This window comes from Gobius niger (assembly GCF_951799975.1).
Source record: "Gobius niger genome assembly, chromosome: 21".
In the NCBI taxonomy this organism is placed as follows: domain Eukaryota; kingdom Metazoa; phylum Chordata; class Actinopteri; order Gobiiformes; family Gobiidae; genus Gobius; species Gobius niger.
This window is the reverse complement of record NC_136872.1, coordinates 27,479,498-27,495,322: the sequence shown is the minus strand read 5'-3', so window position 1 is coordinate 27,495,322 and position 15,825 is coordinate 27,479,498. Positions and strand designations below refer to the sequence as shown.

At 45.3% G+C, this 15,825-nt stretch overlaps 2 protein-coding genes and 1 long non-coding RNA gene across 3 annotated transcripts in view; 2 read left to right on the top strand and 1 right to left on the bottom strand.

The window, feature by feature from the left end:
- The window catches only part of LOC306981095 (NACHT, LRR and PYD domains-containing protein 14-like), a gene marked incomplete at both ends in the record, with an annotated part of 347,014 nt that overhangs the window by 95,929 nt on the left and 235,260 nt on the right, over positions 1-15,825 (top strand). The window lies entirely within an intron of this gene.
- Positions 2,811-12,634, top strand: LOC306980695 (protein NLRC3-like; the record flags this gene model as incomplete). Its single annotated transcript, XM_079580123.1, has 6 exons — positions 2,811-2,823; positions 3,438-3,934; positions 7,141-7,646; positions 7,947-8,735; positions 12,073-12,246; positions 12,625-12,634. The coding sequence occupies 6 exons, from the start codon at positions 2,811-2,813 to the stop codon at positions 12,632-12,634; spliced, it is 1,989 nt and encodes a 662-aa protein (XP_079436249.1).
- On the bottom strand, positions 5,159-5,994 carry LOC306980396. The gene is made up of 3 exons (XR_013794020.1): positions 5,796-5,994; positions 5,651-5,716; positions 5,159-5,205 (listed from the first exon to the last, which is right to left on the bottom strand). It is a non-coding gene; the product is annotated as an uncharacterized lncRNA (long non-coding RNA).

Here is a 15,825-nt window from a genome sequence, read left to right as displayed (position 1 = left end):
AGTCTGACACACGAACATCAGGCTCCTCAATACGACTCGTGTGGGACTTAGTGAAAAGCATGGATACTGTTTTGGATGTATTTCACTGTAGGCAGGAGTGCTTCAGCCATGCGGTGATGTGAACCATGGCCTGGGTGAGCTTTTCAGCCACTTGGGAAGCACTGCTGCCATGAACATATAGCACTGTGTCATAGAGACATCTGGGCATCTGGGACGGGAGGTCGATGATGTAAAGTGAGAACAATAAAGGCCCCAGGATTGACCCTTGAGGCTCACCGGTCATTACAGGCAGGGCAGAAGATTGGCAGCTTTGCAGTCTGACCTGCTGAGAGCGATTACTCAGATATGACTGAATCCAATTTATAGTATTTATGGAAAAATTGAAGTTGTGTAGTTTAGTCAGCAAGATGTTGTGATTTACTGTATCAAACGCTTTTCGTAAGTCGAGGAAGACGGCACCAACAACCCCGCCCTCGTCCAACCACCCTCGGATGTTCTCGATAAAGAAGCAAGTGGCAGTTTCAGTCGAGTAACTGGCTCCAAAGCCAAACTGCAGCGGGTGTCGGGCAAAAGAGGTGGTGTTGAGGTGCTTTGGACATTATGGGAAGTATAGTTATGGGTCTGTAATTAGCCAAAGACAGAGGGTCACCATTTTTAAATACTGGGACAACAGCAGATTTCCATATGCTTGGAAACATTCCCTGCCACAAATAAGGATTGATAATCTTAGCAATGGGTCGTGTGAGAGAAGTACGTAACTCTTTAAGCATCACAGTGTCCACACCAAAGATATCTGTCGTTGTAGAGAGCCACAGAGAGTGAATACACTGTAAAACATCACTGTCCGAGACACTCATTACACTGAGAACAGGTACACTTTCATCCACAGAGTAAGTGATACTATTTGAGGTGCCTGGTGCAAAACAACTTACAATGTTAGCCACAGAATCTACAAAGTAATGGTTAAATGCCAGGGCCACTTCTCCTGGGTCACTTTTTCGATTTGTATCTGGATTCTCTTATTTGAAGCATCTCATCAACATCAACATCACGACTGCTGCGTAAACATCAACAAGATCCTGCAGTTTGAAGATATTTAATCTGATAAAAAGTGGATTTGTTGGAGTGAGGTTTTCTGCATGGCTGATCACTCTAATCACTTTCTTTTGTAGTAAGAAAATAGGCTGTATATTAGTTTTATAGGGATTCTCCCATAGTTCCACAGTTCAGTTCCTACTGTGTTCAAAAGCAGCTCAAGGTCTTTTTCAGAACAGGACAAACTGTGTCATCAGCCAATAGGATCCATTGTACTTTGCTGAGGACTTCACTGATATCATTAATGAACATAATGAATAGTTTAGGTCCCAGAACGGAGCCCTGAGGGACACCGTGGGTTATTGTTGCCTCCACTGAGTTGATATTATTGATGTACATATTGATTTGGGTCACTTGCTAACCCCCCGACACCAAACCTGTCTAGTTTATTTGAAAGCGGTGAATGGTCTCTTGTGTCAAAGGCCTGAGGTCAAAGAAAATCCAACAGCAAAGTCACTGTTTGATAGATGTTCAGATCTTTTCTACTAGTTTGAAGTGGAAGTGAAATAAACTCAGTGTTCACATGATGAGGTTTATCTCTGTGTTTAAGGCTCTGATTCTCCCCCAGGACGAGACTCTGAGGAAATGGCAGAAGGAAAAGCAAAGCCTCCAGAGGGCAGCACTGAGCCACAGCTCTGTGGGACAAAGTGAGTTCAGTCGTTTCTTATCGACTTTCACCTCCTTCAAAGACAGATGTGTTTAGAGACAAAGCAAAACCAGATGATTGTTCTCTCCACAGAAGCAGATCCACAGCCTCAGTGTCGGCTCTGTCCATGAAGAGTGACAGGTCTAAAGATGTCCCTATAATCTTCAGTCGTGAACCTGCACCAGACTCACGGTGAGAAAGACTTCATACTGTGTAGTAAAGGGAAGCAGAAACACCAGGGCAGATCTACAGCCGTTTGTTATCGACCTTAACAGACAAAGCAAAACCAGATTATTCTTCTCTCCACAGAAGCAGATCCACAGACTCAGTGTCGGCTCTGTCCATGAAGAGTGACCAGTCCAAAACCTTCCCTCCAGTCTTCAGTCCTGAACCTGCTCCAGACTCACGGTGAGAAATAAACCTAATGTGGAGTGAAATAATCTCCTGAAATAACACTGAAGTGACAGAGTTTTTCCTTCCGTTTGTTTATAAGTTTTCCACAATCAAAGGGCTTGAAGTGCGGACTCAGCTTAATTTGAGGATATTCACATCCAAATGTGAGAGTTCAGGATCCACAGCTCCTCCAAGTCAATCCGTCTGTTCTGATCTTTGTTTAGCATTTTAGTGCCGCACTCTGAGTAACTGCAGGAACTGCAGCTGCTTAAATGTGTCGTACAAGTGAAGTTGAAATGACCTGATTTGACAGAACTGCAGTAAAGACTTTAACAAAACAAGGAGCTGTAAAGCGTCACATGAGGACAGTGACAGGGTGAGGCTCCGACGGCTCCACACTGGATCTGAGATGGAAAACACTGAGCTATTATGTAAGAACAGACTTTAAGGTTTAATGCTAGAGTTTGGATGAATAAATCAAATGAAACTCCTCATTTCAGTGAGCGACACCAGGCTGTTACACTTTATAACCTGTGTGTGAGTCAAATGTTTGTTCAGTGACTCTTCTGCAGCCCGTGGTCTGCTCCTCAGAGCTGCTGGGCCAGGTCTTTACTGCCGTCTGTCAGATCAAGTCATTTCAAACCTGATCTCTGTGGCACATTTAAAACACTACATGATGTTCAGTCACGGTGAGTCTTTCTCCACTGGGACGAGGACACGCCCATGACTCTATTCGTCCATAAGTGGAGCTGACAGTATTTCAGACGTCAGTAAAAGAATGTTGTTGGTCTCATGCTCTGCCCTTTGATCAGCCTCAGACCTCAACATCACCTGCACACGCACACTTCACTCCTGAAGCTCAGCATGAATCCAGCTTCACTTCTCAGGCTGAAGAACCTGATCTTCTCTCCACAGAAGCCGATCCAAAGCCTCAGTGTCGGCTCTGTCCATGAAGAGTGACATGTCTAAAGACTTCCCTCCAATCTTTAGTCCTGAACCTGCTCCAGACTCACAGTAAGATCTGACCTGAACACAGAGTCTCAGCAGCTAAACTGTGCTTTATATTTGTGATTGTAACTTGTGAGATGTTAAAGACGTGCTCAGTGCTGTGTGTTTGTGTCACAGAGAAACAGAGTCAGAGCAGGACGCCTGGCCTCAGTGTGGAGACACAGGCAACAGTCCTGATCAGGGGCTTCAAAGCCCTGCACCAGGTGAGTCTGCTCAGTCTGAGACTCATCAACTACAGCAGGGAATAAGAGACCTGTTCATCAACATTAACAGGTGTCTCCTCCTCTGTGTCCAGGTGAAGGTCTCCACAAGGTTCTGAAGGACCATAAGCAGAGCCTGAGCAGCAGATGTGAGAGTGTGACAGAGGGAAGTGAAGAATCAGGAGATAGAACTCTTCTGAACAGCATCTTCACTGAGCTGTACATCACAGAGGGCCTCAGTGAAGAGGCCAGAGCCCAACCTGAGGAGAGGAGTCTGGAGACACAGTCCAAGAAGAAGCAGGTCCAGGAGATCACCATCAGGTGCCAGGACATCTTTAAAGCTCTGCCCCCTGAGCAGCAGCAGGGGGCGCTGCAGCAGGGCTCCATCAGAGCCGTGCTGACTGTGGGCGTGGCTGGAGTGGGGAAGACCTTCTCAGTCCTGAAGTTCTGTCTGGACTGGGCCCAGGGCTCAGAGAACCAGGAGCTGCAGCTGGTGGTGCCACTGTCCTTCAGAGAGATGAACCTGGTCAGAAGGGGGCGCTACAGTCTGATGGAGCTGATCCAAGTGTTCCATCCAGCGCTGGATCCACAGGTCACTCTCATTTAGAGAAAGCTTTACCTTCATGAGGAGTTTGTCAGTTTATATTTAATAAGTATAATTTATCTGTGCAGTTACATATCGGCCTCGAGATGTTTTCACAAACTAGCAGTATTTTCTCAAAAACGTTTGATTTGACTCTCGATAAAGTTATTGGCCTGCAGTTGTCCAGGCTCCCAACTTTGCCAGCCTTTTCTTGATGTCAGGCACCAGAGTGACTGACAGTAACGAATCAGGGAGTAAACCATGACGATCGATAGATCGATAGATCGATAGATCGATAGATACAGTGCCTCTCGAAAGTATTCATACACCTTGAACTTTTGCACATTTTGTCATGTTTACAACCCTAAACATGAAGATTTTATTTTGATTTTTTTACTGAACGTTCACACACAAGTAACAGACAACTGTGAAGTGAAAGCAAAATGATACATGATTCTGTTATTTTTCAAAAAATAGAAAAGTGAAAAGTGGGGCGTGCATAAGTATCATACAGCATGAATTAATACTTTGTGGAACCTCCTTTTACTGCAATAACAGCACAAGTCTTTTGGGGTTTGACTCTACAAGATTTGCACATGTAGAGACTGACATTTTAGCCCATTCCTCTTTACAAAACAACTCAAGCTCTGTCACATTAGAAGGAGAGCGTTTGTGAACAGCAGTTTTCAGATTATTCCACAGATTTTCAATAGGATTTAGGTCAGGACTTTGACTGGGCCATTCTAACACATTAATATGTTTTTATTGAACCATTCCATTGTAGATTTATCTTTGTGCTTCGAGTCATTTGTAACAGGTACTTAAGCTGAAATAATTCTTACTGTTGGGCTAATCAGAAGTCTAGAGTACGGCTCTCGGAGAGATAGGACGGAGACTGATATCTGCTTATAAATGTTGTTATTATTTACAGTGGACATAAAAAACAGACACTTGGGACAAAAACACATGGACAGGAATGGCCATTCAAATGGACACAAACAAAACGTAAACATCAAATGTGATGAAAGTTCATGTGGGACAGTTCAAATGCACAGTTCATACGGCCACGGATTGGAGATTGAAGTATGACAGTTCGTAGTGAGAGTTCGGTTTATGGTGATAGTGTTCATGAGGTAATGCAAAGGCCGCAGAGTAGTGAGGTGCGAGGCAAGGGGGTGTGGTTATAAGCCGCCTACCGGCCCGAACAGAGCAGGTGGAGATCGTTGGGCTCGGGCTCGAGGCCTATCTACAGCTCGCCATCCAAGACTTAGGGACCTGGCCTGCGTAAAAAACAGGACCCTGAGTTCGATCGTTGTGCGCACATTAAAAATAATCATTATCTATTTAACTTCAATAAACAACTACTACTGCTCGCATTAGCAATACTAAATACAATCAACCATATTTTATGTATACAAAAGACTATACAAAAATAAGCAACACAAATGTCATTATGACAGGTGTAACTACCGGTGCGCACCAGCGGCAGTGTTCATTCATTGTCTTTTCCTTAGCATAAAAAGTTCAGATGACCCTAAACAGCCACAGGACTTAGACACCAGTTGTACATACATAAAATAAAGACTCGACATAAATATAATTTAAATTAATTCAGAGACATGGAGGAAAACGGAGTTTAAAGTCCAATGCTAACCCTGCTAACCCGCCCATAAGGAATACATAGGGGCGGCTAGTAGCAGCAACAGTAGCAACAAATTCACTCACCAACTCCGCTTAATATCATAACATCGACACACTCTCTCGTCACGAATCAGCCCTGATGGTCGGCACCTATAAGTTAGCAATTAGTTGTAAAATGTTGGACAGTTGTCATCGCGATCTGCAGGTAAACGAGAACTTTAAAACATACCGGCTTCGAACTCCCCCGAGGCTTAGCCACCGCACCTGTCAGCCATATTGGAACGCTGGATAATATAGAGCGCGATAGGCTGCAACGAGTCACGTGAGCGGGTGACGCTACGCTCGCGAGACTAAACGTAGGGACAGCGCAGGTAATGTAAGGGAATGACATTAAAGGAAATATAGCATATTTCCCACCCGTGTTACACATTGTCCTGCTGGAAGGTGAATCTCCGCCCCAGCCTCATTTCTCTTGCTGACTTCAGCAGGTTTTCCTCCAAAATGTCTCTGTATTTGGCTCCATCCATCTTCCCAACTATTCTTACAGTCTCCCCAGTCCCCGCTGAGGAAACGCAGCCCCACAGCATGATGCTCCCCCCTGTATATTTGACACTGGGGATGGTGCACTCAGGACGATGAGGTTTGCTCCATACATAACGTTTTGCATCTGGGCCAAAAAGTTCAATTTTTGTCTAAAAAAATTGACCAAAGCTCCTTCTTCCACATGGAGCTGTGTCCTCCATATGACTTCTAGCAAACTTCAAACGGGATTTCTTATGGCCTCCTTTCAATAATGTCTTTCTTCTTCCACTCGTCCATGAAGGCCAGATTTGTGTAGATAAGACTTATAGTTGTCCCATGTACAGTTTCCCCCAGCTCAGCGGCAGGACTTCACAGCTCCTCCAGAGTTATCTTGGGGCACTTGGTTGCATTTCTGACCGGTGCTCTCCTTGTTCAGTTTGTTAGTTTACGTGAACAGCCGTGTCTTGGTAAGTTCACAGTGGTGCTTTACTCTTTCCATTTCTGATGGATTGAACAGTTGCTCCGGGAGATGTTTAAATTCAGAAACTCCTCTTCCACAATAAGCTTTCCATCAACACTCATAGATCTGAGGTGTCTCGGTGCACTCCGTTCCAGCCGCCATCTTCCATATTAACTGTTCGTCATTAAAGCAGCCGCTCGCACACGCTTCATAGAAACCAAAAAGGAAGCAGGTGATCATTGTCACGGGAAAGAAATGCACTTTATAAACCAGATGGAGATGAAAGCTTTACTGTGCTGACAGAGGCAGAGAGAGAAACACCGTAGGTACAAAGATTATCTTTCGTCAGATGAATGTTCCAGATGCCCAGCACCGTATATTCAGAACAAAATACATTAGATGAACCTGAGAAGGTTGGCAGCCTTAAGACCACACCTGAGTCAGAAGCCACACAAATATAGAAATATTGTATTCATTTGAAACACTGCAGTCCCTCAGACACCAGCTCCACATCTCTACGATTTAAAATTGCTCCTGTAGAGAAAGAGATTGGTTTGAAATGTTGGTGCTGTTGTGTTTCTCTGCCCCACAGACGCTCACAGCCCACACTCTGTCCGTCTGTAAACTCCTGTTCATCTTTGACGGCCTCGACGAGAGCAGACTGTCTCTGGACTTCAGCTGTGAGCTCATCTCTGAGGTCACACAGAGGTCAGAGGTGGGCGTACTGTTGGTGAACCTCATCAGAGGCGCTCTGCTTCCTCACGCCCTTATATGGATCACCTCCCGCCCAGCGGCGGCCCATCAGATCCCAGCGCGGTGCGTGCACAGGGTCACGGAGGTCAGGGGCTTCATCACTGACCCACAGAAGGAGCAGTACTTCAGGAAGAGGTTCTCAGATGAAGAGCAGCTTCAAACAGTCCTGTCCCACCTCAGAACCTCCCGCAGCCTCCACAACATGAGCCAGATCCCAGTCTTCTGCTGGATCACCTCCACAGTCCTGGACCACGTGTTGAGAAGCCATCAGAGCGGACCACTGCCCCAGACCCTCACAGACATGTACGCACACTTCCTGTTGGTGCAGACGCACAGGAAGAAGAAGTACCAAGCTGCAGTTCAGGTTAGAACAGAGGACAAAAGTCTTAGAACAACTCACGATGATGCAGTTAGGTCTGATGACAGAGAGAAGAAGAGTTTGAGGAAGGCCTTTGTTCAGGAACTCAGATCTGAGGACAGTGTGGAAAAGAAAACAATTACAATGCCCCATCATTCTACAGTTAACCCTAAAGACAGGACAATCAAGAAGACTTTGTGGAAGGCTTTTGTACACAAGGTAAGGCCCAAGAGGAAACAAACCCCTAAGAACCAGGAAAAGAGTGGACAGACACAAAAAGAGGTCAGGTCTGAGACCTGGGGGCTGACAGAGGCCGACACAGAGCTGCTCCTGAAGCTGGGGAGACTGGCCTTTGAGCATCTGCAGACAGGAAACATCATGTTCTACCAAGAAGACCTGGAGCAGGTGGGTCTGGACCTGAGCGAGGCCTCGGTCTACTCCGGACTCTGCACTGAGATCTTCAAACGAGAGAGTGTCTTCAACCAGTCAGTCTACTGCTTCATCCACCTGAGCGTGCAGGAGTTTCTGGCAGCCGTTTACCTTCACCACTGCTTTAAGAACAACCAGGAGGTGGTCAGGGAGTTTCTTTATGGAAGTGAAAGAACCGTCTCCAGACTAAGTCCAAATGAGTTCCTCAGAAAATCTGTAGAAAAGTCCCTGCAGAGTCCAAACGGCCACCTGGACCTGTTTGTGCGGTTCCTTCATGGCCTCAGTCTGGAGTCCAACCACATACTTTTAGGAGCTCTGCTGAGTCCAATCCATCAATCAGAAATCACAGAAGTCATTAAGAATCTTAACAAGATGAACACAAAGAAAATCTCTCCTGACAGAAGCATCAACATCTTCCACTGTCTGATGGAGCTGAAGGACCAGTCTGTGCAGCAGCAGATCCAGGACTTCCTGAAGTCTGGAGGTGGATCTAAGGAGAAACTGTCTGTGATCCAGTGCTCGGCTCTGGCCTACATGCTGCAGATGTCAGAGCAGGTCCTGGAGGAGCTGGACCTAAACAAGTACAAGACGTCTGATCAGGGTAAACAGAGACTGATCCCAGCGGTGAGGAACTGCAGGAAGGCTGTGTGAGTCCTCAGTCACAGACAGAAGCTTCACAGACCTGTTAGAATCACTCACATGTCGCTCTAACATCTGTTACAGGTTTGGTCAGTGTAGACTCTCAGAGCTTCACTGTGAAGTGGTGGCGTCAGCGCTGAGCTCCAGCCTCTCCCATCTCAGAGAGCTGGATCTGAGTGAAAATGTCCTGAGTGACTCCTCAGTGTCTGCGCTGTGTCCAGGTCTGAAGAGTCCTCACTGTCAGCTCTCCTCTCTCAGGTCAGTGCAGGTCTGAAGAGTCCTCACTGTCAGCTCTCCTCTCTCAGGTCAGTGCAGGTCTGTGATGGCTCTCGCTCGTCCATCCTCCACTCTCCTCATCCTTTAATCACTGAGTGATGGGACGTAACCGTTCTCTGAGAGTGAAGTAAAGTGTAGGAGATCATGTCTGAAAAACTACAGCATTTACCCCCGACCTCTGAGTCCTGCTCCAAACCAGAGTCTCAGATGTTCAGCTGTAGCTACAGAAACTCCTCTGACTTTACTCTGGACTTAATCACTTCATTTATTCTTTATTCAGATTGAGGTTCTGTGGTTTGTCAGAGATCAGCTGTTCCTCTCTGGCCTCAGCTCTGAAGTCTAACCCCTCACATCTCACTGAGCTGGACTTGAGTGAGAACAAAGACCTGTCTGACTCAGGAGTGTCTCATCTGTGTGGTTTTCTGCAAAGGACAGACTGTCGCCTGCAGATTCTCAGGTCAGTTCACTGTCTCTGTGTCAGGGCTCAAGACAAAAATGATTAATTTCCAGAATAATAAGAACTTAGAAGTTTTATCCATAGACTTTTAGAATATATTAACACATTGAGTGCCAAAAAGAAAAAAACGTGGTTTTGCAGTTTTTGTTGTTGTTTGTTTTATTACAAAACGAGACAGTCTTAGCCTGGCCTGAGTCAGACTGATCCTCATGTTCACAGATTCATGGGGGAAACAGTCTGGAATTGTGTGATTTGAATCTCGCTGACTCCGGCAAAACCAAGACGAGCCAATCATAGCGCGGGAGCTCTGTGTGTCGTCTTCTGTGCTAGGATTTACCATCAAACTCCTCCGGCCGTGACCAAAACAGTGAAGATGGCGACACAACTGTTCATCGTGTGTTTTCAAAGCCCCGCCCAGTGGCCCCGCCCAGTGGCCCCGCCCAGTGGTCCTGCAGCAGCTCAGTGTCGGACAGAGGAGGGAGAGCAGAGGGATCTCCTGCACAGAACATCTCCTCACCTTGTGCTTCAGATGCTCTTTAGTTTTTTATCCGTCGGCCTCATAATCACAGACCAATGAGGTCGACAAGCCGACAGTTTCTGATCTAAACATAAACCTTGTGTCAGACGCGAGCGCTGTTTACTGCGAGTCACCACCGCGTCCTCGGAAACGTGTTTTTGTAACAATATTTCAGCTCCATGTTCTCTTCAAACAACGTGAAACTCAGGCCCAGACATTCTCAATAGTCCATGTTCTTTTCTTGAAGAGTGAAGAGTGAAATGAGGGAGACAGTTGTGTTTCATAAAACACACAATATTTGATCAAACTAGCCTCTGTTTAGCTTAGGATTTCTGAGGAACCGAGACACGTAGAATGAAAGTGTTTCCACCTCCTGAGAGCTGTGAGTCTCAGCTTTCAAACGAGCCACAGCCTGTGTCCATAACTATAACACAGAATACACTGTGGTGCTACAAATATCAGGAAAAAATGGTCTGGATTGTTGGCACTCAATGTGTTAAATGTCATTTTAAAAATAATCACAAAATAAATGAAATATTTTCATCTATTTATGCTTTTTATACATTAAGATTTGTATATTGTTCAAACTATATTTTAGAAAGTTTTAGAAAAGAATTAGACTTTAAACAATTAGTGGAAAAGTTTGTTGTTTTAAATTATTAACTCTTCAGTTTAAATTCATGACTTTTATTATTCAAGATGTGTCTTTGTGTTTGTTTTATCTGTTTTATCTCTGGACTTTAAGAACTTTATTTATTTATGTATTTATTTTATTCAGATTGAGGAGATGTGATTTGTCAAAGTTCAGCTGTTCCTCTGTGGCCTCAGCTCTGAAGTCCAACCCCTCACATCTCACTGAGCTGGACCTGAGTGATAACGGACTGTCTGACTCAGGAGTGTCTCATCTGTGTGGTTTTCTGCAAAGGTCAAACTGTCGGCTGCAGATTCTCAGGTCAGTTCACTGTCTCTGTGTCAGGACTCAAGACAAAAATAATTAATTTCCAGAAGAATAAAAACTTAGAAGTTTTATCCATAGACTTTTAGAATATATTAACACAATGAGTGCCAAAAAGAAAAAAACATGTTTTTGCATGTTTTATTATTTTTTATTACAAAACGAGACATTCTAAAGCCCTATTCTCACGGGATAAGCATTATCTCGGGACCCCATATAATAAAACAATCACCCCCCGACGTCTGTTTTTGATGTGGCGCATTCGCACGGGAAAACTGAAGCCTGAGATTCTGGTTGAAATTGACATCTCCTGGATATGACGACAAAGCGCTCCTTTCTGAGTTCATTTGTAAAATTAACTTTCACCTGAATGAATTTGTGAAGCTTTAGTCTCTTATGGACAATTCTCCGTAAAAGGTGTTTAACCGTAGTTGGTTGTAAATGTGTAGTTGGAGTGACATAAACTGTGAGCGCAGCCTGGCTCTCTCTGAAGCACATGCAGAACACCACGTGGTTTCTCTTTGCATTTTGCCTTTAAAACAGCCTTTTACTGAAGCTAAAACATGATGCAGCTAACGTCGTAGCTGAGAGGCTTGGACTTTGGATAAAACACACGAAGCCCAGGGAGGGAGAGGAGAGAGAGGAGAGAGGGGAAGGTAAGCACCGACTCGGGAGCATCAATGACGCTGGAACCGCTGAATATCGCTCCGTTGTCCGTCTGTGTTTCTTAAACATTAAGTTGAAAATGAGGAAATGCAAATAATAAGCTCTATTATTTCTAATATTGAAATCTGAGGCTTAAAATTGACGAGCAGAGGAGGCTCTGAGTAACTCGTCCTGTGAGACTTTTACGCACCAGTTTTTAAACGCGTGTGTTACAAAATCGGTGTTTTATGATTGTGTTCTGCAATGTGGTTTAGTTTAGCGCAATTTATTCTGCAAACTCTGGTTATTCTTAATTGAAATAACTAAATGTCAACGAAAACGAATGTGATGAGACTTGAATTAATGACAGATAAAAACAGCTCCGTGCAGGGTTTTTTTACGACGCTGTTTGTCAAAATAAAGTATGTGTTTGTTTTATCTGTTTTATCTCTGGACTTTAAGAACTTTATTTATTTATGTATTTATTTTATTCAGATTGTGGGGCTGTGGTTTGTCAAAGATCAGCTGTTCCTCTCTGGCTTCAGCTCTGAAGTCCAACCCCTCACATCTCACTGAGCTGGACCTGAGTGTTAACGGTCTGAGAAACTCAGACGTGAAGAAGCTCCTGGTCCTCAAACTGAGCCCTGACTGTCGACTGGAGACACTGAGGTGAGTCCAGACTTTATCAGACTGTTCTGAACCTGGAACATTTTCTATTTTCTAAAAACACTGAGGCTGTTGGAGTTTGTTTTAAAGAGTTTTTTAATCTTAAATCCATTCTATCATTAAAGGTTATTTATGAAGATCAAGTGTTAACCATGTTATTACGTTATATCCTTATGAAAAACAGACCTGGAGTGAGTTTAGTTTCAATAATCATCATATTCAGTTTATCTCCGTCTTCCTCAGTCACACCAGCCCACACTCCGATACACGGGAGATTTAACTGTTTTAAAGACTTTATTATTTTTCATTGTCTTTCCATATTAATTATTGTGAATAATAATAAGTTGTAATAAATAATTCCTGATTTCTGCTTCTCCACAGCTGGGATTGAGACTAATATGTTCAGCTCCAGATCCGACGCCTCAGTCTGAGTCCAGGAGAATAAACAGAAGGATCCAGGATCACGGTCTGAGCTCCATCAAGAACCTGGAGACAAAAAGAGAGAAGAAAGTGAAGTCCTTCAGACTCTCCAGGCGTCTGATCCTGGAGCTTTGATCTGTTTGACTTATTGATATTATTACATTGATCTGATATTATGATCTGATGAAGAGCAGCTTATTCAGATCAGATGGAAACTCTCTGAAGAAGCACAGTCTGACCTTCAGTCTTGTTGTAAACTTTGTCCCTTGAGTGAAATAAAGTGCTTCATGACTTCAGACGACGTCCTGGTGTCGTTTCATCATAAATGTTTCCATCGTCTTGTTCCTTCGTTGTTGTTGCATCGTGGCTGAAGTAACTTTGCACAACATCTCAAAGTTTAGTTAAATCTTTACTGGGCGTTTGCACAACGTATGAACAGTGCAGCACATTGCTTCTGTATATCTTCTTCTACCTTTTCAAGCTCTGAACATAGCTTACAGCAGGTAACATAAGGGTAGTTTGCCCTCTACTGGTTAAACCTTACAATAACATTCAGTAAACCACATCTCCCCCACCTTTAAGCAAAAACCTCTCTTGGTAATTCAAACAAATGCGTATAGGGCAGACATTAAAATAATAAACCAAAAATGACTTAGTCCAAACTAAGCTATACATAAGTCTGGTACTTCAATGAACAAAGTCTTTCAGATGGAGAGGCGTACGTCTCTCTCTAGTAGAACGTCTTATTTCTGGCTCAGCAGGTAAAACATTTGTCACCTGAATATCTGGGGCAGGTGGTGTCTCTGACACTTTCTCTGCACTAGAACTCGGTTCTAACATTTGTGATTTGTTTAACTCAGGTAGTGTAACAACACTAGGAGCAGTGTCTGGAAACAACACGAAGCTTTTCTCTTTTTCAACATTTAACACGGGATCGGGCAGTCTGGCTCTGACCTGATCTACCTGCCTCTTCACAACTTGACCAGCACCAACACTAACTGTGTAGGACAGGGGTCCGGAAGAATCTTGGATAACACCAGGAATCCATTTTGGTCCATAGGAATAGTTCCTGATGAGAACATCATCTCCAGATGTGAATCCTCTCTCTTTACAGCGTGTGTCATGTGTCTCTTTCTGTTTCAGCTGTTTTTGTTGTACTCTGGTTTTCACGTCCGGAACAACCAAATCCAGGGCAGGTCTTAAGGTGCGTACACACCAAACGTGCGTCCACGCCCCATCTGCCTCTCGTTGGACGCCAAACAACGCCGCTTCACATACACTCGCGACAAACGCCTGTTTGCTGCACGTGAAGTTTTGCAAGCGTCATACATAGGAGGCGTGTCTGGCCACCGGTTGTTGACTAAGGGCGCACTCACACTTGACATCCGAACCTGCCACTCTCCAGCTCGTTTGAGGAAATGCCTGGATGCCCCGAACGGCCCGTGCTCACACTTACACAAACGAACCGAGTGGCCGAGCACGAGGAGTTGTTTACAAGTGCACGTGAGCAGCAGCAGCGCAACATAATGAGGAAGAAAAAAAAACCTAAACAGCTGCATGAAATAATGTCTACTATGAGCCCTGTCAAATCTCTTCACTCCACTTTTCTTTGCATTTTACTACAGTTTAACAAAAAGGGCTATGGTGAATATAATAATCGATTTTAATAAAGCAGAGAAATAGAGAAGTGCGCGTCCCTCTGTCCCGCTCAGCTGAGGCGGGGGTGGAGCAGCACCTGCCGCCCTGAGCCTTTCTTTGGAGTCATATACAGCCTTCAAAACAAGGCTACGAGAACAGAAGATATGACGCTCAGTTTATGTCATTCATTGCTGCTTCGGCCACTGGTTAAACAGCTTTATGTTGGTGAACTCCTGGAAGTCTACGCTTTACGTTACAACAAAGCACTTAACACGAACGCGCGCCAAAATCACAAGCGATAAAATCACCCGCAGGTTTTATCTGTCAGACTAAAGCCTGCGGCCAAACCGGGTACAGCAGCAGAGAGGGCGGGAGAAGCGCAGCCGCTCCCGTAAAGTCAGCCCGAGACGTGCGTGAAGCGGCCAGGGCGTCGGGAGTGAGTGGTCGGGGAGACGAGCGTGAAGCGGCCAGGGCGTCGGGAGTGAGCAGTCGGGGAGACGAGCGGTTTGTGGCCGGGGGTCCGGGGGGCCGCCCGGGAGCGAAGCGGTCGGGGCCGGGGAGACGAGAGCGAGGCAGCCGCTGCTCTGTTTGATAAATACAGCCTTTTCTCGCTGTTTTACGTGAAAAATGCACCCGCCCACACAACAGCCGCTTGTATCTGTGCGTGTGCGCAAACACGAGCAACCGAGCCGCGCTCTGGCCCCTCCTCCAAGCGGCCAAATTCCGGAACCGAGTCCGACTCGGGCATGGTTTGTTGCAGGTAACAGGTGACGCCTGAGCCCAGTCATCCCTGATTGGTTAACAAGGCATAAATGAACGCACGTGTGGCTTGGATTACTTGAGTGCATGAAGCAGTGGGCGCGGCCTCCCTGTTCGCTCACCGCGCTGTTCTCCCTGGCTTTCACCCGCGTCCTTCCTCATCCACTCGCGTTTGCTACGCTTAATACGCGCGGACAGCTTTGCTTGCATTTCGGAGCGCGTTGAAGCACCTCTACATAGGGTTAACATGGAAGTTGGAGGCGTGGACGCTTTTGGTGTGTACGCACCTTTAGTCTGCGTGACATCATGAGTTCTGCAGGGACACCCTGCTGTTGCGTGAGGTGTAATCCTGTAGCTAAACAAGAATCTTGATAACCTTGTTTGTATTGTCCCTTCTTTCATCTTCTTCATCCCCTCTTTGAAAGTTTGAACTGCTCTCTCTGCAAGTCTATTTGAGGATGGGTGAAATGGGGCGGATCTCACGTGATTGATGCCATTTTGCTTCATGAATGCTTCAAACTCTGCACTTGTGAAGCAAGTCCCATTGTCTGATACCAGCATGTTTGGTATTCCAAAAATACTGACGCTTTGTCTGAGTTTTTCAATAGTGACTTGGGAGGTGCTTGTTTTTGTTGGGTTCACATCCAGCCACTTTGAATGAGCATCCACGATCACGAGAAACATTTCTCCTTGGAACGGTCCAGCGTCGTCCACATGAATCCTTGACCACGGTGACTCCGGCCATTCCCACGGATGTAAAGGTGC